At 34.9% G+C, this 25725-nt stretch overlaps 2 protein-coding genes and 1 long non-coding RNA gene across 11 annotated transcripts; 2 read left to right on the top strand and 1 right to left on the bottom strand.

Annotated features, from left to right (window-relative positions):
* The first annotated feature begins 2628 nt into the window (after nt 1–2628).
* LOC141712299 (trihelix transcription factor DF1-like) lies at nt 2629–5948 on the top strand. The gene is made up of 2 exons (XM_074515179.1): nt 2629–3095; nt 3736–5948. Exons 1-2 carry the CDS (start codon nt 2806–2808, stop codon nt 5372–5374), a joined length of 1929 nt encoding a protein of 642 aa, XP_074371280.1. The 5' UTR covers nt 2629–2805; the 3' UTR covers nt 5375–5948.
* An 11547-nt stretch (nt 5949–17495) lies between these two features.
* LOC141714231 (uncharacterized) lies at nt 17496–18041 on the top strand. Its single transcript, XM_074517763.1, has one exon. It carries the CDS (start codon nt 17496–17498, stop codon nt 18039–18041), a length of 546 nt encoding a protein of 181 aa, XP_074373864.1.
* A 5527-nt stretch (nt 18042–23568) lies between these two features.
* LOC141710723 (uncharacterized) lies at nt 23569–25336 on the bottom strand. Of its 9 annotated transcripts, none has more exons than XR_012571034.1 (7): nt 25076–25334; nt 24884–24951; nt 24725–24760; nt 24530–24589; nt 24343–24413; nt 24209–24246; nt 23569–23962 (listed from the first exon to the last, which is right to left on the bottom strand). It is a non-coding gene; the product is annotated as an uncharacterized LOC141710723 (long non-coding RNA). The 9 variants fall into 9 exon arrangements; XR_012571031.1 differs by having other exon boundaries at nt 24686–24760; nt 25076–25333; XR_012571030.1 differs by having other exon boundaries at nt 24530–24760; nt 25076–25336.
* Between the last annotated feature and the right edge of the window lie 389 nt (nt 25337–25725).

Below are 25725 nucleotides of genomic sequence, written 5' to 3'. Positions count from 1 at the left end.
AATTGCGTAGCCCTAAACCCTGATCACATCATTTGTTATTTGAATCGTAAGCCTTAATCTTTATAAACCATTGATTTTTGGATTCTTAGATACTAAACCATATGCATACGATACTACTTCACAAATACATATACACCATATACCAGTCACTGAAACAGATTTGCTTAACGTATAAACACTCATACTTTCTGGAATACCCTGTAACATCAGAAAACCAATCCTTGTATAACCATTAATCATTTTTCTTTCATTACTTGATTCTTTTATAAGCTTGAAACCATTCTTTATACATACTTTGATATACTTTTGCGATATTCATGAATTACCTTATACTTTGAGATGAATATCTTATCAATGTTGTTTATGATTTAATTTTATTGAATTACATTGCTTAACATATTGAATTGTTATAGAATTGGATGATTTTCTAAAATGTGGACCAAATTCGTGGTTAGACCAGATTGGTGGTCATATTAGGCCAATGTGTGTCTTGGATCCAGTATATAGAGCAGAGCTGTGTGCCTTGCTCAGGGTTAGTGCGTGACTGATCAGCAGCCTAATCTTGGTTTTTTAAAATTAAAAGTGAATATCCAATTCTAATCATTGCTTAATAAGAAAATTGATCCCTTTAGGTCATTTCATTTGATCACTGTTTAATCTCAGTACTGTCATTGTGACTTGCTGAGCTAGTTAGCCCACTCTTGCGAATTTGTTTATGTTCTTTTCCAGTTAAGAAAGAAACCGTTGGTAGCAAAGATCCCCAGACCAGTGTGCGAGTTAGGATTCCATGTTGAGTTGGATCAAGCTAATAGAAGCGTTATGTTTTAGTTTTGAGTTTTGCAAGTTTGTAACAATATTTTATTATCAGTTATAAGTTAAACTAGTTGGGATTTGGTACGTTGTAATGTAATTAAGGTTGTGCCTTGTGTTCTTACTTTAACCTGTTGCGATCCGTGGTTGTGTAAGGTAAAATCATTGCATATATTATTTTATAAACAGGAATATATATATATATATATATATATATATATATATATATATATATATATTGTGTGTGTGTTGTGAACCCCAAACTTCTGACCCGTGTTTGGAGGGCGTCACAAACTATGTTTTATAAGTGTGTTAAAATACGTGTCGAACCATGTACAGAATTGGGTGGGACGGATGGAGTATCATTTTATGAATAATTGTTTACTCAATGTCGTGCATGCAACATTTTCCTCAAAACAGTACCCCTGTCCCATTCAATTCTATACAGTTTTCTTTTAGGGACGACAATCTTAACTTTATACATTATAAAAATAGTAAAGTTAATATAAAATTTAACCACATTCACTTATATCCACTATTTTCCTCCACTATTCTTGCTTTATGTATATAGTATTAACTGATCCCATCACATTACCCAATTTTTTTTTATTTGTTCTCACTAAATTATATTTTTTTAACCTCCGTGTCTCAAACCATACTGTGTATAATTCGATTGGACGGAAAGAGTAGTACTCCCTCCGTCCCACTATAATGTATACATTTCACTTCGCCACGGAGATTGAGAAAAAATGGAACGTTACGAGAAAAAAGTAAAAAAAGTGGGTAAAGTGATGAGACCAATTAATATTTAATGTATAAAGTTAGTGTAATTGAAGAAAGTAGTGGATATAAGTGAGTGTAGTTAATTTTTATATTTTAAACTTTTACAATTTTTGTTAAGTGTTGGAATGTATCGAATTGAATGGGATATCCTAAAAAGAAAGGTGTATAGAAATGAATGGGACAGAGAGAGTAGTAATTTGTATATGAGTAGTGTTAGGTTCCCCAAAAATCTTTCTCAAATACTTTTTAAATGACGTGGTTAACATGTGACGGGTTTTGATTTGTGGGCATTTGAGATCCCATAATATATTTAGGAAGTTTGCAATGTATTACGTGACACATCAGCATTTAGAAAAAAAATTGGGGAAAAGATCACACGTGTCAAAAAAGTTTGTTTTGATAGAAATAAGTTAATGATGAAATAGAAGGGCAAAAAGGTAAATAAATACGGAGAGTAACGGCACAGAGATGAAAAACGCAGAAAAAGCAAAGGGTGACCTACAGGGGCCGGCTTTTAACTAAATTTAGCTGGACAGACAAAAACCAACTTACTATCACATTCGTCTCTATCTCCTCTCTCCCCTCCCTCCCCACCTTTATTATTAGTTTTTTACTTTTTTCACTTTTATTTTTTTTTTGCTTTTCTTTTTCCAGAAAAATTAAAGTAATTTTAAGTTGTTCTTTCTAACAAAACCTTGCATGTGGTCGCAACTTTGAACTTTTGCTACGCAATTATAACCGAATAATAATATAGATTATTATTATCCCTGTTATCCGCCGAGAATAAGCTTTTATTTATCTCATAATCTCTAATTTCTGATAAATTTACTGTATTAAAGTAATGCAAATGATTTCTCCAAATATAGAAAAATTGATGAAATTCAAATAAAAAAGTAGCAAAAAGAGAATATTGTTATATTTATCCTAGAATAAAAATAAAAAAGTTGTATTTAATAAAATCCAGAGGGGGGGGGGGTGAGATTGACAGGCAGATCCCACCGAAATAAATTAAATAATTTTCACCATCCAGCTCCATCTTCATATAACTCCCCACAGAATTCACCATCCCCTCCCTTGATAAAACTTGATATATACTACTGCTCCAACTCATTTATACATACATACTCATTTATACATTTTTATATATTTTTTTATCCTTTTTCATTTTTTTCTCAGGCTCTAATATAATTCTACCTCTAGTTTCTTCACTTAATGATGTTGCAGCAGCAGCAGCAACAACAGGCTGGTACTGTTGTAGGTAGCTCCGGTGAAGACACTGTAGCTGCCCAAGAAGCACATGAAGGGGGTGGTGGTGGTAGTGGTGGCAGCGGTGGCGGAATAAACGAGGAAGAGAAAGGAAGAAGTGAAGATAGTGAGAGAAATTCCGGTGGAAGCCGGTGGCCTAGACAAGAAACTATTGCTCTCTTGAAAATAAGGTCTGATATGGATGTTGCGTTCAGAGATTCAAGTCTTAAAGGCCCATTATGGGATGAAGTCTCAAGGTATTAATTCTCGTACTACAACAAAACACGCCTAAATTCTCCAGCTTTTAAGCGGAGTTAGCTGAGATCTGTAGATTGCAGTTCAACTTTTTTGGATTAATTTACAAATAGACATAATTAGTATTTTAGTATGTTTGTGACTTTAATTTTCCAGCTGTGTTTAAAATAATAAGTTACATCAGTTTCATTGAATTCAGATATTCCATCTTTTCATCATTTACATTCATTCAGTACCTTAGCATATAATTTTGGGATGCTAATTTTTACTTTTCTCAAATCATTTTGGCACTCCCATCAAATCAAATTTTGTTTATCTTCATCTACATATCTTAGTTTTTTTTTTTTTGAAAAACTACATATCATTTCTCAATAATTTTAAATATGTTTTAATCCAATTTAAGGCTTTGAGATGTGCTAGCTAAGTGAATTGCTTGTCTTTATAGTTTGGCATTAACAACCAACATCAAGTTTTCTGTCCTGCAGGTTGTTTTTTGCAAGATTTCTCCTCTTGTCCTCATTACTACAGTTAATCAACTCTAATGCTTATTTTATGTTTAATTAATCTACAATTTGTTTTACTGATGAATTGTAGATGGGATCGAAACCAGTTAACTGATCATTTGTGTTTTGTTGCTTTCAGGAAATTATTGGAGCTTGGATATCATCGAAGTGCCAAGAAATGCAAAGAAAAATTCGAGAATGTTTACAAGTACCACAAGAGAACCAAAGATGGCCGGAATTCAAAAGCTGATGGCAAAACCTACCGGTTTTTCGAGCAATTAGAAGCCCTTGATACTAACCCTTCAGCCACCTTATCATCTGTTATGAAGCCACAAGGTGCAGCTCATCAAACAATATTCACATCGGCAACACTGGTGGGAAATAATAGTACTATAAATATTAGTAATTCTCCTACTGTTGTTACAAATGTGACTGTTTCATCCACACCTAGCCCTATATCTACTGTTTTTCCAAGCAATGCTATACATCCCATCAATCTTTTGAATATTCCATCACACCAGAATGTTACAAATCCAACCAATCCTACTCATAAATCGACTGGGAATCATTCGAATTTGCCTCCATCTTATAGTACTCATAATCCTAATATGGATTTTTTGTCGAATTCAACTTCTTCTACTTCATCAGATGAACAACCGGAGAGATATGGGAAGAGAAAAAGGAAGTGGGAGGATTTCTTTGGGAGGTTGATGAGTGAGGTGATGCAAAAACAAGATGAGTTGCAGCAGAAGTTTTTAGATACATTGGAGAAACGAGAGAGGGATCGAGTGGCTCGAGAAGAAGCATGGAGAGTTCAAGAAATGGCTAAAATGAATCGAGAACATGAGCTTTTACTTCAAGAAAGATCCATGGCTGCTGCTAAAGATGCAGCTGTTATTTCATTTTTGCAGAAGATCACTGAGCAACAACAGAAGAATTCTCCGAACAACCCCATCACCGTGCCACCGATACTAAATCAAGTACATTCTCATTTACAAACTCCTCCTCCACAGCCTCCGGTACAAGTACCACAACAACCAGCACCAGTACCAACCCCGGTTATAGTCACAGCTCCGGTTCCAGCTCCAGCTCTTGCTCCGGTTCCAGCTCCAGCTCTTGCTCCGGCTCCAGCTCCAGCCACGATGACAATAAAAAGAATAGATGATATGAATGCACAATCATCAAACTATAACGAAGGCAGTGAAAATGCAAATTTAATGTCTCCAAGTCCTTCAAGATGGCCGAAAACCGAGGTTCAAGCATTGATCAAACTCCGGAGCACTCTAGACACAAAGTACCATGAAAACGGGCCAAAAGGGCCATTATGGGAGGAGATATCATCAGCAATGAGGAAAATGGGGTACAATCGGAACGCCAAGAGATGCAAAGAGAAGTGGGAGAACATCAACAAGTACTACAAGAAAGTAAAAGAAAGCAACAAGAAGAGACCCGAAGATGCCAAGACATGCCCTTACTTCCATCAACTGGAGGCCTTATACAAAGAGAAAGCGAGAACCGATAATATCATCGGTAGTACTATAAACCATTCATTCAACTCAAGTCCAATCAATGCAGCACCACTAACTATAATGGCTCAACCGGAGCAACAATGGCCACAAGAAAAGCAGCACCCTCAAAACAAAGATGAAGATTTAGAGGATGCCAACATGAACGAGGATGATTACGAGGACGAGGACGACGAAGACGACGGGGCTGGGTACGAGATAGTGACAAACAAGCAGCATCAACAGCAGCAGGATCAAACAACAGTTGAGTGAGACGAGACATGAATGTATGGAGAGGGGAGAGGGGCCATGACATTGAAATCATTAGTGTTTATTAAAGACTGAAAAATTTGGTGGGGGCCATGCATGATCGGACGGACGGATGAACGGAAACGGGAAAGAATAATGGTTGTGGGGGCAGGCAGCTGATAACTCCGGCAGGGGAAAAGATAGGTGGGGGACGGTGGTGAAATTTTGAAATACTCGACTATTTCACATGTGGGGCTGTAAGGTGATATTACTAGTGGTAATGTTTTTCATGTTGTTACAAAATTTTCTGTTTAAAATTTTATTTATTATTTTTCAAAAGGTAATAAAATTGGGGTTGGTTGGGGGCATAAAGGCCTAAAAGGTGAGGATTGCCAAAGAACAATAATTTATTTTTTGAAACCTATAATTAGTTTATTTTAATAAACCCGATATTGATAATTGTAATTTTTTATTTATTCTTCTCATTTTGTTGTTGTAAATTTCATTTGATTACTATGCTTTTACAGGGTTTTTCTTATGAAAGGGAACATATGAATATTCTTAATTTTTATATTATATACATGAACATATTTTTCAATTCTCATTTTCTTTTTGGATGCATAATCAAAGGACATATTTGATATATATATGTTATAAAATATAATTAAATCATTAGTAACAGTGATTAGTAATAGATTTTTAGTTGATGCTTATAACTAAGAATAATCAAAAAGTGACATATAAATAACGTGAAATTAAGGATATTATTATTATATAGTGCATTAGTCTATCGTTTCATTTTGTTCTTTGGGTTAAAATTAGGTAATTAAGCATGCCATAAGATATCTATATTTGTAATTTCCTGTGCGCAGCCATTGTTAATTAAAATATGTAAACCAAGGTTTCGTAGAGTAATTAAACATATAACTTCACATTACATCTAATACAACCTACAGAGATAAGAGTTTAGAAGATAGTATATAAATTATTGCACTTTACTTTTCTTATAAGAAATGTGCTGTCAAGAAAAGATTTTAAAACCACTCAATAATACAAACAATATTACTTTTTGCCTAATTATCACATATAAAAAAAATTAGGAATGCATGAATATCCTCTATCATTTTCTTACTTAATTGGAAATGGGACCCTATCCCAAACAATTTGGCAACCTCACATGAATAGCTTTGAGTGAATGCCCCACTAAAGGAGTTTCAAACTTGAAATATAATAATTGAGGTAATATAAATATACATACATAAAAATAATCAAGAAAATATAGAAATGATAAGATATTCTGACTTTCCACATAAACATACTTGAGGGATGATTATTGTAGAGGCATGAAATCATCATTGAGTTGTAAACCCAATCTTTTAATAGTAATCCCTAACTTTGATGAATGGTGACAGCTAGAAATAAATTAAAATAAATAAAAAAAGACTTTTGGGAAATGCCGATTTTATCACAATGGTCCATTACATATGACTAGTGAAACCCCATATGATTTTGTCTACTTTAATTGGAAGTCTGCCTATCCTATTCTCCAGGGGTCCATTGCTTTGAGTGGTGGAGATCTACGGGTAAGGAATAGATTTACAGTTCTCTTTGTATACACAAGTCTCTATATGTCTGTATTTATTTATCTGTGTTTATTACACAATTTTAAGCTCCACTTGCCCCACAAAGCCTCTTTTAATCGGTAAAATATCAAATTGATCACATATTTCATTAAAATTTATTAAAATTATTATTTTTTAGTTGGAGATAATTTAATTACTAATTTAAAATTTTGTATAAATTTAATTATAAAAAGTTAATATTTTATATTTATCTAGCCATTAAAAAAATATTATTTATTGAATACAATTTTTTAATTAATAATTAAATTGAGTCAAAATAAATATTAATGATATACTTGATATATGGATGAAACGAGTGACTAATTTTATTTTATTTTTTCATTTTTTAGCTTATCAATTTAGTGAACAAAAAAAAGATATTGGCATGGTTGAAAGTTAACTTTTTGATAAAAAAAATTTTTTGAATTAAATTAGAGTTTTGATCAAATGAAACATCTAATATTATTATTTGGTAATTAATTTTTTGAAATAGGTCTCAAAAACCTAATTTAAAAAGATACTTGTAGGATTTTTTTTCAAGTAGATATATATAATACAAAAAATTAATTAAATATTTATTTACTAAACAGTTTTATTCGAAATAGTACTCAAAATAATTTACTCAGTGTGCACCCAAAAGATAGCAGTTACGGTTTTTCTACGATAAAAAAAATAGTTTACTCAAACAGCTACTAATGCCAAACAGTGCCTTTATATTATCTCACTAATATCGTTTTAATTATCTTTCATAAAGAAATTATAATAGTTAGAGCAAGTCTAAGATTGTTCTAAAATATTATGGTAAACTAAAATTTAAGGGATCATAGATAAATAAGAGCAATCCTTAAAATACCTTAATTCATTCCCTAAATTTAACATAAAATAATAAATCATAATAATTTAAGAAATTAGCTAATGTCATCTCTAACAACTTCCTTATATTCGATCCTTATGTGATATTTTATTTTTAAAAAATAACATTATCATTAAAAGTGAAGAGAGAAATGTTAACTAAAAATAAGAACAAAGAAGATGATATTATGGATTTAAGGAATCACACCGTGACTTTTTACCTACATTCTTTATATTTTTCATTACACCGTAGATTGCTTTAAATAACACCCAAACTGTGTTGCTATATACCCGAAAAAATGTTGCTAAAGGCCCAAAAAGAGCTAAGGCAACATCAGAGTTATGTTGACTCGTAACTAGTTAGTATAAGTATCTATAGCAACACAACAGATACTCTATTACAACACAACAAATCCTGTTACAATATATAGCAATAGCAACATACTTTGGTCTCTATAGTAACACATATACAGTGTTGCAAAAGATCATAGAATTTATCAAACATACTATCAAATTAGTGGCGGCCACCTGTGGGGCTCCCGGACATTTTTGACACATTTGAACTGAAAGTTCAGTTTTTTAGCACAGCTATTCAAAATGTTCCAAAAGTGGCACAGAACGCCACTTCCTCCGGGGTTCAACCCCCCAGGCCCAGAAGAAGTGGCGTTCTGGGGTAATTTTATTTTATTTTTGCTTTTTTCTCTTTCCTCCCATATTGAATTACACTTGTTGAATTGTTTGTAAGTGTTTGTAAGAGGAAAATATTTAATGGAGACCTATTTTTGAGTCATCATATTAAATTGGAAAAATTTATTTTGGTGTAATTTTTTTTGTTGGATAGTCATGCAAGCCTATTTGTAGTACGTAATTTTTGTTTTTTTAAAAAGAAGTGTATGTATAACTTTTTGTGCCCTCAAAAAAGGTACCTTGGTAGTCGGCAACGAAAATATTTAATGAATACCTATTTTTGGGCCTTAATATAAAATTATTAAAAAATTGTTTTGGTGTTTTTTTTCTTGGATAGTCATGCAAGCCAACCTATTTTTTGTACGTATTTTTTGTTCTTAAATAAATATAGTTTATATATGAATTTTTTGGGTTTGAAAAGGGTGCCAAGGTACTCGAGTGTGCAATTGTTACGTGCGGGTATGTTTAGCAAATTCCATAATTAATTCGTAGAAAATTATTTTGGTTTAATTTTTTTTCTGTTGACTAGTGATGTAAACCTATTTGTAGTACGCAAATTGTACTTTAATTTTAAATTTTGTTTTGTAATGTTTTAGTTTCATGGAATAGTGTATCATGGGGGATATTTGTTGTTGACGAGTCCTTATATTTGATGTGAACTAATTTGCTGATAATGAATACTTGACTTGAAACTAAAATTCTATTACATAACATCAGTTACAAAATAAAACACAGTTGAAAAACTGTGCGTAGTTCGATACAGAATAATAAGACGATATATGAATAAAAATGAGTACGATGCAATAATACAAATATTAAGAGCCAACAATATATGAATCGGATCAGTTATCTGCATCATCAGAGTCATTATCATCGGAGTCATAATCATCTTCATTGATGTTTCACGTATGGGAGTCGATGAACGCCTTTATTCTCTGCAATTCCCTTATTGACTCCTCAAGTTCACACTGCAACTCACGGATTTCTGCAGAGTGGGCTACATTCTGTGTGGTAATTTCTTCCCTAAGAATTTCAATGAGAAATGTTGCACGGGGTTCAAGCGGCTCTTCGATCCAACATTCGTAAATGCAAGCACCGTCGGGACATTTGATAAATCGCCTTCCTGCGTCACTACCCTTCCAGTAGTGCGCTACAATAGCTAATTTTTCACAAAAACAATAAGCCAAATTTGGGAGTGAAGACATAATTACTTTTGACGAGTGTGACTTCATGAGGTTGTAACTCTCTATTTATAAGTGATTTGGTAAAGAAGACATGAGGTACTTTGAAAGACAGTTCATGTGCTAAACATACTATACAATTATAATTCATATTTAAAACTTGATAGTGACTTATCATTGTTGCTCTCACCTACATTATTTTGAAAATTATGGAATCATTATCTGCTGTAAAGTGACAGGGAAACTCTGTGCATGCAATGGCTCTACATACAAAGCCTTATTTTTTCCTCTTTATGTCATGTATAGGATTTGACGTGTCATGTACTGTTTGAAAGTGTCATTCCACTTTAACTTTTTTACTGTCTATCTCAAATTATTGAAAATGCTTGCATGTGATTTCAACTGTTTACTAACACGAAACAGTAATTCCAAAATAAACTGAAATGAGCACCCACCTATTAATGATAATAATATTACAACAAAAAAAGATATGACTAATATAGAGCTAGAAAGCATAAATCCAAAAATGAAAATAAGGCCACTCAAATCAGAAGACAATAATTCTTATCAAGTTTGTTCATCAGACATGTAATCATCAGAAATGTAATCCTCATTCTGTAATAGTCTGTGTTGTTCAGCTTCCGTAAGCTCTCTACCAGAAGCACGAACTGAATCTTGTGCTAGTTCGAACATATAATAACGACTCCTACGCAACAACATTCTGTTATTTTCCCGTCGAATAAGGGTCACGGCTTTAACCACTTTTCGCCTAAATTCAGACCAAGGAAGATTTTCATGAGGTCGAGGATATATGGATAGAGAACAACGAAGCGGGACCCTTACACTCATCGCAATGAGATCATGTGTAAGGCTTTCAGATTCTTCACATCGAAATGCCCATTCTCGGCGTACACCAGCAAAGTACTCCACTGGATCGCTTACCCTAAGACTACGGTAATCGTCATCTCTTTCAAATAGCAACCACTTCTTATTTTTGGACGATGACATCGTAGTACTGCTTGGATGTAATATGTGTGAGGGTGTATAATTTATATAGTGTAAGTAGTTGGGTGATAAAGAAAAGTTAATAAGACTAACAGTTGTGGAACATAAAAGTAATGAAGATGTACAGGCTGTTAGTGTTGTTGATGTACGTGTCATTACTGCCACCCATGTGAAATATGACAATAATTTATAGACCCTTTCCCGTGAGTACATAGTAGAAAGCACATGCAAACAAATTAAATAATTGTGCAAGAGGAATACTGAAAAGGGCCATGTGGATGTCAAATCATATTAATGAAATATAGAGAAAAGTATAACTATTTGATATGAGTTATCATTTTTTGCAGATGAAATTAATTAAAGTAATTGCATTGATGGTGGTCATGTTGTGATTGTGTTTCCATTTCACTTATTATATTTTCGTTCATGTATTAGTTTATTTATTTTGTTTCATCCGTTTAACGTTAATCGCAGAATGTGACGGTTTTAATTTATTTAAGTAAGTATGTACGTTTTGAATATTACTTACGAAACACCTTGAAATGTAATACCGTGAATTGAAGTGACTAGATTGTGGGGTAAGAAAAATAACAAGTTTGAAAATGACGAGAACTAATAAAAATAACTCTGAACTGAATATGTAATAAAAACATGAGAAACTAAAAATAACAAGTCTGCAAATATGTGAAATAGTACTGATCAACCACAGAACCTCCCGCCGGTGTGGCATAGCTTCCCCTTTCCTTTCACTGCTCTACGAGGCTGCTGTCTGAGCTGTATAGGAGGATCATCTTCCTCATCATCGTCATCCTGCTCCTCACTTTCACCCTCCACATCTGCATCCTGCATGATAGGGGGTGTATGCATCTCACCCACCTGCTCATGACTCTGTGCGGAGGAATCACGTACTAACCAGGGGTCGAAGCCCCTAGGCGGGGTCTGGAAAAAAAAAGCCCGAACCACCTGTCTCGGGCGGGAAACTGTATGTAGGCTGTGGAAAAGCCTGGGGCAGATGACCGTAATGAGTCTGAGTAGAATGGCCCCAACTGGATCCAGTAGCCCAGGCACTAGGAACAGCATAAGAAGCCTGAGTAGTGTGGCCCATAGTAGATGCACCGACATAAGGGATGTGGCCTTGAGAAGGGTGGCCAAAAGTAGATGTACCTGCATCATGACTCTGAGTGCTCTGCCCCCAAGAAGACCCACCAACATCATGCACCTATGAACTGTGACCCCAAGTAGACGTATGAGGATCTCCCTCTCCCTGAATAAAGTGGTCCCAGGTACGGTCAGTATGTCCATGTCCCTGAAAGCTATGCTCCCAACCTGAGCCGGAGGAGGTGTAGAACGAAGAACCCTCTCCACCTGATGGACGAGGCCAAGGCTCTCAACCATCCCGAGGAGCTGGTGTAACATTAATAAATATAATACCTGACATACGGGCATGAGCACCGCTAGTACGTGGGGTGGCAGGAGGTGGATGAGGGGGCCTCTGTAGAAAATATGGGAAACCCATGACATCTAATGTGCCATATATACCCTGAAGCGCCTCATCCATATTATCATCATCCTCAGCCACGCTGGACTCCTGAATCTGGTGGTAGGCAGCGGACAACCCCTCAACCTGTATTGACAACATGTAAATGTGAATGACATGTAAATGTGTATACATAAACGAAAACTGTGACAAATGAAGAGGTACTAATCTAAGAAGAGAAATCTTACACCCACTGGTAGGTATCTCTGCGACCCCGGGAATCCTTGCTAGTCCCTCCAAATCCTGGGGTTGATCATGAAACGTCTAGTGACTCTGTCGTACCACTCAGGATAGTCAACAGCGCACATAGGTTTGCGAGTGCGTCTGTAAGATGGTGGACCAAGCACGGCAGTGTGACGTGACTCCCAAAGCTCACGCACCCTAGTCAACTTAAAAGGCCAGCCTCTTTCACCCCTATGGAAAGAATCATGGTCATTAAGTGGAGAGTCAGTAGGGACCTGCTGCAAGTATCCAAACTGTGTTGTGACCCTATCAGTGTAGCACCACTTCACCCATGTCAAGTAAATGAGGGGGCAAGGTGCACTCATGAGTGATAGCTCAAGCTCAGGGATGTGTCGTGCCTCAACCGCAGAATCACCGTAGGGCCTCCACCTGAAGGAATCCTCAGACATGGTATCTAGGTCATAACGAATTCCGCGTAACGAATGTGTCTGCACAGTCGTACCATCCAATGGGACCATCCACCTTAAGCAAGAAATGTATTATGTTAGAGACTTTGTTGGAATACTTTTGAACATGAACAAAGAGTCATAAATGTGTAAGCACAGTCGTACCTGAGAGCACGGGGATGCTGCATCAAATAAGGGTCTCGCTGTCTGGGAGCTAAGGCAGTACAATGCTCATATATCCAAACCTGAACCACCTTAAGGAACGTAGTTACTCTAAGACATAAATTGCTATCAACTTGAAAACGTTATTTTTAATTTGATGTATTTTTATAACTCATAATAAGTCTAAAATTAATTTTTTTTGTTATTAATAAAGATAATCTTAGAAGTACTATTTTTTCATATTATATTTAAAATGACTAAATCTAGTAAAATTTATCTCTATTAATAATATATGAATAGTTTTTTTTTGTCAAGAATATATGCATAGCTTTAAATGTACTTTTGATGAGTTTTCAATTATTCTTATAAATAATTGGTAATTTATAGTTTTTAAATTAAACAAACGCTTATTACATATTTAAGTGCCCAAAAAAAATATTAACCAACCGATTCTAAAATATCTTCTAAAATAATTGAATATAAATAACTACTTAACTATAACTAACTATTTATATAAATATCTTCTATTCATATAATTGAATATAAATAACTACTTAACTACAACTAACTATTTAATGACACATTATGAATTAAATAAATTTAATCGATGAATTAATTAACTATATTTAGACATAACTAAATATAAATCAAAGCAATTATTACCTAATTAATCAACAAAATAAATCAAAACAATTATTACCTAATTAATCAACTAAATAAATCAAAACAATTATTAAATCAAAGCAACTAATTAAATAAAAGCAATTATTTCAGAAGAAATAAAATTTATTTAACCATATGCAAATAATTCAATGCGAACATGATGCAAATAATTAAGCATATGCAAATAATTAAATTTGAACAAAAATTAAGATAAGGCAGAGAGAGACCTGAGAACCTGAGAACGCCTGTTTTATAGGGGAACACCGGGGCCAACATGTCCTTCCCACCGGAGAACGCCGGTTCTTCCGGGGATCTCTTGCAATCAGGTTTTCTCCGCCTTTCTTCCTTCCGACAGCTCCCTCTTTCTTTCTTATCCACTCTCTCTTTCTTTCTTATCCTTTCTTTCTTCTTTATATCTCTCCTTATTAATAATACTTGACTAATAATTATTATTACATATTATTATTTTATACTCATTATTTATATGTCTATTATTGCTGATTTTATCAATTTATATAATATTATTATGTAATTATATTATTCCTATGTTCAAAAGTATATATAATATTATTTTATACTAATAGAATATTATTTTATATTCATATTATTACAATATTAAAAATGTTATATAATATTAGTTACTGGAATATTTTACTTAGTAACAAATTTCATTTTATTTTTATTATTAATAAATTATTTAAACTACGTATTTTATTTAAATCTTTTTACGGAGTTCATAAATTTATTTTACAAACTTGTATTTATATCGTTTCATAAAATTATATAATATTACTTTATATATAAATTTAATTCATAAATTTATATTATATTATTTTGTATTCATAAATTTATATAATATTACTTTATATATAAATTTAATTCATAACATAAATTTATATAATATTATTTTATATTCATAAATTTATGTAATATTACTTTATTATATATAAATTTATATAATTTATATAATATTAGTTACTAAAATATTATTTAAATTTTTTTACGAAGTTCATAAATTTATTTCCTAAGCTTGTATTTATATCGTTATCTTCTGCTTCATATCCTAAAAGTCTTCTGCTTTCTATCCTAAAAACCTGACTAAAAGTAGATTTTTCTTACATAGCAATCTTATCTAAAATCTGAATAAAATTAGATTTTTCTTACATTGCAATCTTATCTAAAATCTGAAACGGATAGGATCAGATATCTTTATGCAGAAATTATTTACACAATCAATGAATCACAATAATACGTGTTCCACTATTTATACATGACCTGAGGCACCACATATGTTCATCACATACTTCTCTTCAACTCATACAAAAAGGTATGTCATTCTTTTACTTATGTGTGTGTCTATATATATATATATAATTCTGTTACTCATTTGTTATATATTTTCTGTAAATCAGGAAAATGGAAGGCCGCGTGAATATCAAGTTTTTTTGGGGTGGAGTGGTAATTCGAGAAGGTACTAATATCAACTACTCTATCGATTCCAAGAAGATGATGTTTATTAGGTTTTGTACCTCTTTTGAAGAGCTTAAATGTCTTGTATACAATTTAATGAATATTAGTTCTTATCATTGGAATTTGAAATTGAGTTTAAAGTATCATTACCTTGGTCAATATAACTTAGTTGAAGGTTTTTATCAAATGGAAATATTATGTGATGATGATGTTACCCGTATGTTAAATGTCCCTGCCATGTTGCTGAACATCCAAGGAGATGTTTCTTTGTTCATCGAAACAGATGAAGTTGCTGTTGATGACCCGTACTCTTTCCAACCGAATTTAGGGTCACAACCAACGCAATTAACATAGGGGAGTAACGTCAACCAAGGATGGTCAGATCTACATTTTGGAGGTGGAGAGTACAGAGGTGAAACCACGGAAAAAGGTGGAGGGTACGTAGGAGGCAGTAGTCAATATGGTGGAGGGTATGGAAGGGAAAGTAGTCAATATGGTGGAGGGTATGGAGGGGAGGGTAGTGGACATGGCGGAGGGTATGGAAGGGAAAGTAGTCAATAAGGTGGAGGGTATGTAGGAGGAGGTATTCAATATGATGGAGGGTATGGAGGGGGGGTAGTGAATATGGTGGAGGGTACGGAGGGGGGAATAGTTATGAAAATGAGGAAGAGGGTGGAGGTAATATAGATATTGTGGGAAGAGGTTCGGGTAAGCGGTTAGCCCTCGTCGCAGATGAAACTGTAGATAATTCATCCAGTGAGGATGATTTTCACCTTCATGATGATGATGGGGAAGAAGATTCATCAGGCAGCGATGAAGGGGGAGGGCATGTAGAGAGGAATACAAAAATTTCTACCGTGTTTCCAACACCTAGGGAAGAACATCATGTTCCAAGGGCTCCATGGTTCCGCACGGAGAAATATATCCCCCCAATAATAGATAGCCCTAATGATATGTATGTTGATGAAGACCTCGATCAGGGGGAGCTGAGTGAAGGAAAGTGTTACCGTGATAAAGCAACCCTGTTGTTGGCAGTCAAGCGTGCTCATATTGCCACTGATCGTACATATAAAACGACAAAGAGTAACAAAGAACATCTCATTGTTCAGTGCCGGGCTGAGGGCTGTAACTGGAGGATGCGAGCTGCTTTTATGCATAATTCTGGTTACTGGAGGATAAATGTGAATAGAGAGGAACACAGATGCTTGGTTGATCAGCCGTTGCAAGATCACAAGAAGCTATCTGCAAGGATGGTTTCGCAGCTTGTCAAACCACTTGTAAGCAATTTAACATACATAACTATTTAACTCCCCTACATATTTGGTGAAAATATTTTGACACTGCTCAATGACATGTGAAACAGGTGATAGATACACCAGAAATCCCCATTAAAACCATTATCCCGCTTATCAACAACGAGCACAACCATATAGTAGGGTACAAGAAAGCGTGGCGAGGCAAACAAATAGCCATTGAGGAAGTCTATGGAAGTTGGGCTACAACATATCAAGCTCTTCCCATGTTTCTTGCAGCCATCAAGAAGACAAATCCTGGAACCATTGTTGAGATCGATATCGTGCCTCATGCTCAGGAACGGGGCACGTCCGTTTGCAAGCGAATCTTTTGGTGTTTGAAGGGAATGATGGACGGGTGGCAACATGCACGTCCTGTGATTTTAATAGACGGGACTTTCTTGAAGGGAAGATATAGGGGAAAGCTGCGTGTTGCCATGTGTGTAGATTCAAACAACCACCATTTTCCTCTTTGTTATGGTTTGGTTGATGAGGAGACGTACGAGAACTGGTCTTGGTTTCTCCAACGTATTCGGAGACGTGTTTGTCGCCAAAAGACCGGGGTGTGCATCATCTCTGATTGAGCAGCCAGTATTATTTCCGCAGTTAGAGCCCTCAAAACAGATTTGTTGAGCCATTAGGCATCCATAGGTTCTGTCTACTACATGTCCGAAGCAACTTCTGCCATAATCACCCAAACGGTGAACTAAAGAAATTGATGTGGAAAGCTGACACAACCACACAAGTCTCCAAGCATGAGGCATACATGATAAGGATTGGTGAAATTTCCCCCCTGCCCTTGACTATCTTGCAAGAATATCCGTTGAGAGGTAGACACTTTCCCACGATAATGGTGTTCGCTATGGTCAAACGACCACCAACATGCTTGAGGGTTTCAACGGAAACATAAGAAGGGCTCGTTTCCTTCCGGTAACAGTGATGATGGAGTACCTCTTCTACAAGGCGGTCACGATTATTGACACACAAAGAAATAAAGTAGATGACGGTGTGCAAGGGTCAACAGTTATGTGCGCGTTAAGCCGCCATGTTAGCAAAAATTCAAATAAAGGCAACTGGACATACGGTTATTACTTTTCACCGTGCACGTGGTATCTTGAAAATAGTTACACGTCAATACACAACTGCTAAGAGAAGGGTAAAGGGAGGTAAGACCCATGTCGTCAACCTCAACGACCGTACGTGCACGTGTGGAAAATGGGCGACGCATCACATGATGTGCTCTCACGCAATCGCTGGTTGTATAAGACATGGACTGAGTTGGGATCATTTCATTGAAAATTTCCATAAAAACCAGACAATGGAGAACTTGTATCGGCCAATTATTTATCCCTTGCAACCATTCGAATGCTGGAGCTATGAATTACCCCCACTTTGGCAGGGGTATGGAAAGTTAGTAGCGGATGAATCATTGAAGAAACTTAAGCAAAAATGTGGAGATAAGGGGCAATCGGTGCGGATCCGAACGGAGATTGATGGTCCGCGGTCAGGAAAGAAATGTAGTGTATGCAACCAAGAAGGTCACACCAAGCGTAGCAAGAAATACCCAGGGCCTCCACACTTAACAACGTGAACCTCTACTTGCTCGTTTCTTAGCTTCATTGCATTTTCTTAGCTTCATTTCAAATGTTGTACCATCATTGTCATTTGTATAATCTAAGTTTTCTATCTTGCTATTTCGAACATTACATGCAAAAGTTGGTTATTGTATTGTCCATTCGAGCTTCAAAATGTGGAACTCCTATTAGGTTTATCCCATTCAAAACAAACATTCCAATTAGGCATTCAAATTGTTACTAAAATTATACAACAAACATCAGAAAGAACTTAAAAATATGCAAGGTTTACAACATATTGATCCTCATCAGTTCCTGCACTCTCCACAACTTTACCATCTTCTTCATCCGCATCTTCTCCAACGTCACGCCAGGCCTGATGACCTTCAACATACCATGCAATTTCACTATCTTCTCTTTCAATCAGGTTGATTTCCATTTTGTCATATTTTTTATACACTTCATCGATCTGACGGATGCGTTCGTCCTCCGACAGGGACCGATCATTGTAAGCCTTTCGGAGCTTTTCTTTATCAGCTTTTATCCCGCCCAAAATGTTTTGATTCACGCATTTCTTCTTCTTTCTGCCACTCTCATCTTCTTTCATTTTCTTTCTGCGATCGATACATTCCGCGATACTAAGCTGACGCCAAATGGACTTAGATGTGCTTGACGATGATCTTTTTTTCCCTTATCCATTTTATGCTTTTCAATTGTAATGCCCAAGACATTTATAGGGCATGCTAACAACTACGTCACATTACATTTGTACAGTACTTCATACTAAATTTATCATAAACACCCACACACTATCTGAGTAGTCAAATCATTCAGAAATATAAAATAATAATTTCAAAAGCTCAAAATAATAAAGTACACTATCAAAATACAATATTCAGAAATATTACTCATCATCGAACAAGTAGAAATCAGAAATATAGTCGGGACTCGTAGCGAAATGATGATACATTCTTGCGCTGTGATGGTCACCATCTTTAGCAAACTCCCTACATTTTCTTTCTAGATTCATCCGGTTTAAACGCATTCTCATTCGAATCTCTTCCTCTCTTGCACGGAATAAAGCTAGTTCCAGTTGTTGAGCGGTGTCTCGCTGCATGTGTATGGAGTGCTGTTTAGTTACTCGCACTCCATGTTCTTGACATTGGGCTACACATATTTGTAAACACCCTACACTCCATTCCCACTCCCTATGCATCGTGATTACTGAACCTCTTGAGTAACATAAATTTGGATCCATTGAATATCTAAAATCGTCATCACAAAACCATTTTTGACCAGTAGCTCAAATAATATCACCAGGAGTATAACTCATTGCTCTTCTATTAGTATTCAACATTAAATTCTGAACAACATCATATTTACATAATAAACAAGGACGCAAGGCCACACAAATTAACTAGACATGCCTGTAACATTCACGTGCTACTTACGTCTCATACTATTTCAAACAGTTAACATTCATTTGTCACATTATACAGCTTTGACAACTTCTACTGCATTTGACAAGACTACTCACTATCTTGCAGTCTGCATGTTTATTATGTAAATAAACATAATTGTGACAAACTGTTTGCAAGACTACCTATCTGTGGAGGACCCTTCCAACTTTGCAGTTGCAGACTAGCATTCGTAAAAGTAACTTCTTTAACTTTCATCTCTAACAAGTGAAAACTTCAGTCAAACTGTTGCATGTGCTTTCTACTTTGTATTCACGGGATACCTAACTCATTTCCTTGTCATTTTTCTTATCATCATTTTATACTTCCATTTCTGAGTAGTTAAAACTCATAAATTTACCAACAAGTAATAATACATGCCTGTAAGATTCACTTGCTACTTACTTTTCCAAAAATACTAATACGTGGAACAAACTTTTTCCAAAAAAAAATTTACAACCACTTCTACGAAAGTCATCAACTTTGGGAATATTATCACAATTAGTACAAATGTTTATGTAAAGTAGTAAACAAAAAATTGCAATAACGAGTGCATTTTCAGTTCATCTTGGGAACAAATTACATTACAAGGGAACATTGATTATGTAAACATATAATAAGAGAAATACATTAAAGCTGAAAATTGGAAAATGAATGAATCTCTCAATGTTTTTAGTCATCCGCCAGATTTACTACGTACTCATCAAACTCATCATCAACGTCATCATCCTCTTGTATGTGAGGGGATGTATGCATATGACCTCCCTCCCCATATCCGTGGGTCGAGGCGTATGTACTCGACCGAGTATCACGCGATGGCAATACGTGGGGCCCCTGATTTTGATGACATATAGTTGTAGCCATACCAGCATCATCGTGTCCTTGAGAAAATTCCCCAAGTTTGACGATATATTTCGCATATTTTTCATCCCACTCCTTCTGCTCTTCACGTATCCTTTCAGCCCTCCGCTTTGCGTATGCATCCTCGTACTCCTTTTTCCTCATCTCAAGCTCGTCCTCCATGAAGTGGTAATGTCGAGACATTTCATTTAACTCGTACTCATGTTCCTCCTTTGAAATGTGACCAGAGTTAAAATTCTTATTAATGTTTTCTTCATACTCGATCGATGATTTCATAAACTTCAAGTGCATTTCCCCATAGCCAATGAACTGTTCATTATCACGTACGGCATGTCCTTGTGCGGCCCGTATACCTCGCATTCTTCTCACAAATTATTTGACCTGCCTAATTTCTGCTTGTTGAGCTTCATCCCGTGCTTGAGATTCGGTCCATTTATACCAATTAACTTCCCCGTAATCATGAATATCAGAATTAGCGTGTCCCTTGCCCTTGGCCTTGTCCATGACCAGACTGTAGCAGCCTCAAAATTTAGAAACTAATATACTACAAAGGGGGGAATTTAGTTGATGGCTTATAGTTTTGCAGCTATTTATAGGCATATTACATGGTCAAAATGTAATATTAGGTTGTGTAGTTCCGAATATGGAAATAATTGATATTATTCACCCTATAAATTTAAAAATGAAATTATTCACATGTATCATTTAGTTCAAAACAAAAGTTAACTTGTCAAATCATTTCATAAATTTGCATGTGCCTACTCCCGTGAATTTAGGAAATCTGCATTTCCTTTACGTAAACACAGTACTTCTTTTAACTTTTCATATTTGTCTGAAGATTCGGACTTCTAAAAGTTGACAAGTCAATTTCATCTTGTTACTTTTACTAAAAGATGTTATTGTCTTCTATTACAGCAAAAAAATACAAACAACCATTTCATAAAAACATTTATTTGTCAACTCCCAAGGTACCTTTTTTGAAGTCACAAAAGGTCATATATACACTTTTTTTAAAATATAAATATTACATACTATAAATAGGCTTGCATGACTCCCCAATAAAAAAAATTACACCAAAATAAATTTTTTCCAATTTAATATTAGGACTCAAAACTAGGTCTTCATTGAATATTTTCGTTGCCGACTACCATTTTTGAGGGCACAAAAAGTCATACATACACTTTTTTAAAAAAAAATAAAAATTACTTACTATAAATAGGCTTGCATGACTACCCAACAAAAATAAAATTACACCAAAATATTTTTTTTTCAATTTAATATGAAAACTCAAAACTAGGTCTCCATTACATATTTCCCACTTGCAAACACTTAACCACAATTCAACACAACTGCCATTTAATCCGGAAGGTAAGAGAAAAAAGCAAAAAAAAAAATAAAATTACCTCAGAACGCCACTTCTTCTGGGCCTCCGGGGTTGAACCCCGGAGGAAGTGGCGTTCTGTGCCACTTTTGGAACATTTTGAATAGCTGTGCTAAAAAACTGAACTTTCAGTTCAAATGGGTCAAAAATGTCCGGGAACCCACCTGTGGGGCCTACATAAATAATTTTAAAAAAAATCATATTCGAAAGTTTATTTTTGCTTCTTTTCTTTTTTGTTCACAAATATATTAATAAATAGAATAATATTTAAATTCCAAAATATAAATAAAAATATTCCAAGAATAATTAAACTAACTCAACCTAAATTTATAAAGTCTTGAATTAGTGATGAATCAAGTTCTGTAAAATCTATATTTTATTACAAAGAGAGGCAAAGTTGTATGCAGTGATAAAATTTATTGAATATCTCTAAATCGGAGTCTGCAATCATCATATATCTGTGCCTTTGACTCTACCTTTTCCTTGGCCTGCATAATATTTAAATTTGCAACCGAGCCTTAATAGTATCCAGTGGAGTTGTAATGGAGGATGTTGTAACCCCAGAAATAATTCCTCCATCCCCCTGGACTAATATTTATATGATTGGAAACTATAAAGCTCGAATGAATAAAATGGATGCATATACAAATTTTAAAGTACTGACCTGGGCCAATGCAAATGGTAATGCATAATACATTCCTGCTCTTTCTCTATATGAAACAGACCTTTCAACATAGACTATAGGTTGAACAGAAGAAGCATTAGTAATTCCGATAAATAGCACTGCAGCATACATTGACCCCATTGCATTGAATATATCATGTTGTGATTCGTTGATAATGTAAAAAAGGACATAACATTCAGCCACAATATGTTAATATATATATAAGAGTAACTATATATGTTATTCAGAAGAGCTTGCAACTACTCTTCTCTAAAAAGTAGGGGTGTACGCGGTTCAGATCGGATCGGTTTTGGGATAAAAGTCGAACCAAACCGCGAAGAGCGGTTTTAAAAAATTGTCATCCGCAACCGCATTTGCGGTTGCGGTTAACCGCGTCATTTGCGGTTGCGAATTTGCGGTTATTGCGGATCGGTTTGCGGTTCAACCACTTATTTTAAAATAATTAATAATTTGCAAAAAAAAAAATTCGGCATATTAATAAATTAAAGTTTAAGTTACGTGATAAATTATATTCAAAAATAAAATATAAACTAATGTTCCGTGTGGAGTAAGAATATTAAAAACATACAAAAATGTGGAGGCGAGAGAAAAGAAAAAAAGAAAAGGATAAAAAAAATTATAGGTTGATTATATTTTTCATTTGTTTGGTTATATATCTTATAATAATTGTGAATTTTATGTATGAAGTCTTAACATTAACCTAAGATTAGTTGATAAATGTGTATACTTATTAATTTATATGATATCAACTACATTTTTGAAAATATATTTTATTATAAATATATTTTGCGAGTTGCGGTTGCGATTTTCAAGAATTTAAAACCGTATCCAAACCACGAATGAGCGGTTTTTAAAATTTAAATCCACAACCAACCTGCGTTTCGCGATTATCCGCAAATACGGATCGGTTGCGAGCGGTTGAATGCGGTTGAGCGGTTTGTTTGTACACTCCAACTAAAAAGTAATGGCGCAAGAATTTGCTACAAAAAGGCACCAACAATAAACAAAAACTATCTTAGCTTAGAAACTGCCATAGTGCCATGCCTATGCATGAGAATTGACAGAATTGACCTTCTGTCTATACTACTACTTCATGTTGTTTCAAATCTGCCCCCATATGAGGAATGACATGATGCTTTACGGCTTTACCCCTCTGGCTCTGAAATCTGAAAATGTTTTTCAGGAATTGTATTTTGAACAAAATGGCTTTCAGAAGTAAAACTTACAAAGATATATTATGCTTCTTCTCCGTACATATATAATGTACAAAATTCATGCAAGAGTTACAAATATAAGACATTATCAAAAGAAACATCAACACCTTCACCATAAACCCAGACCTAAATATTTCTAAAAACACCTGGAGTCTTTGCAGGCCAACTTATTCGATAAACCTCATTAGTTATAGCACCACTCAGATGGATCACTTTAATCATATCAACATCGATTAAATCTCCCCACTTTGAAGCCAATGCGAATAACAACTTCAACAATTCATCTGGGAGACTACTTTCGATTGTTTTAACTGCCATTGGATTCCAAATTTCGCTACACCTTAACACAAAAGAATAAAATCAGCTCAATACATACCCGAAACACACGCACCAAATAACTCACCAAGAACAGAAGAGTAACTGCAAATCTCGGAAACAATACAGTTACCAAGTTCAAGAATTTTTAACAAAAAGTATTCAATCTTATCGATCTCATAAGTATCATACAAAATCCAATCAGGGGAATCACTTTTTCGAGAAATACGATATGGATCAAATTTAAACAGTAAGAATTAGAAGTACTTACCATGAAAATAGAAGAAATGTTCCAAGAGAACTACAAAGCTAATAAAAACAAGAAAGTTAATCAACCCGGGCTTATGAAGTATGGACTATGGTGAAGTTTCATAATGAAACAAACTTAAAAGAGGTCCACAGTACCTTAAAGCTTGTAGGATTTTCTGTAATAGCTGCAATCATAGATTCCTCTCCTTCAAATATAAGAGCAGGACCTGGTTGCCAATGTCAACAATGCTCATTTAACTTTCTAATCAGGAAAAAACTATATCCTTTTATTATGAATTTGCAAAGTTAAAATTAACATGGATAAAGTGAAATGTTAGCATACATGGACTTCAGCTAAAGAAGGAAATAACGTTGCATTTCCAGCCATTTGATTTCCCACTCACTAAGAAGCAAATAAAAAATATATAATCAGTTTAGTGGAAAGATAATAGAACTGAAAAAAACTGCAATTAAAACACGGGAGCGTTGAGCAGATTGCCTGCAAAGACAAGCTCACACTGGAATGAGTTTCCCTGACCTTTTCCTCCCCAAACACCAATAATAAGAAGAACCTCTAACATACAACAGTAAGAATTAGGACAGAAATAGAGCTTAAACCCGGAAATCCACTACTCATTTAAGTTAGGCAGGGTCAAACTTATAGTTAGTTCTATGACATTTGAAACTGAGCAAATACCATGATGTTAGGCAGGGTCATGTAATTCTTTGTAAGGTGAACAACAATCATGTCCATGAAAGCTGGAGCTATGTAGAATTCATCCATATTATATATGAAACAAAATTATTAGAACACTAAATAGATGTAACCACGAAAAGCAATATATTAAGAAGAAATTTGTTTATACTTTCCCATTAATTTACTTCTTACGTCTTTTGTGCAGTTTTGAGGTATTCATAAGAACTTGTAATAGCATCAATATGAGCCTTCCGACTCAACAACAATTCCAAATCCTCTTGTACAATTCCACTTCTCTTAATCGGATCCAACGAGCAGGGAGATCTCGATTATTCAACCCAAAACAAATAAACACAAACTAAGTCAAACAAATTAACTAAACATACATACACCTTTCTACACAGTCATTTTAATTATAAGATGGAAGAGAATTTATACAAACCCAATATAGCTTTAAATTGGTGGAGAGTTTCAACTCAAATCTTTTTGGAACCTGTTATACCCAAAATTTGGCATTGAATTGACTCGGGTCAAATGCGGATTACGTGCGGTCAAACTCGGTATTGCGTTGTAGGAGGTTAGGACGCGTCCAGGCACAGAGGACGCGCCTACTTGTGAGAAGATATGTTATAGTCTGGTAATGACGAAGCATAAGAGTGCATGATCAGGGAAGGACGCGCCCTTACTAGGTGGACACGTCAACCATGGTGAAAGTACTTGGCAAATGTGATCTTGTGACAATGGAAGTTGGAGGACGCGCATGTCCCTATCAGGACGCGTCTTGTTGTTGTGGCATGCTGTAAGGAACGGTTGATGAAGAAACAAGGTTGGTTTTATAAAGG

This window comes from Apium graveolens, chromosome 3 (genome assembly GCF_009905375.1).
Source record: "Apium graveolens cultivar Ventura chromosome 3, ASM990537v1, whole genome shotgun sequence".
In the NCBI taxonomy this organism is placed as follows: Eukaryota; Viridiplantae; Streptophyta; class Magnoliopsida; order Apiales; family Apiaceae; genus Apium; species Apium graveolens.
The sequence above is the reverse complement of the archived record's forward strand: the minus strand, read 5'-3'. Positions and strand labels throughout refer to the sequence as shown.

Coding starts and splice junctions, on each gene's coding strand:
- LOC141712299 (XM_074515179.1), top strand. CDS start 2,806: ATGATGTTGCAGCAGCAGCAGCAACAACAGGCTGGTACTGTTGTAGGT. Junction 3,096..3,735: donor TTATGGGATGAAGTCTCAAG/GTATTAATTCTC, acceptor TGTTGCTTTCAG/GAAATTATTGGAGCTTGGAT.
- LOC141714231 (XM_074517763.1), top strand. CDS start 17,496: ATGTTAGCAAAAATTCAAATAAAGGCAACTGGACATACGGTTATTACT.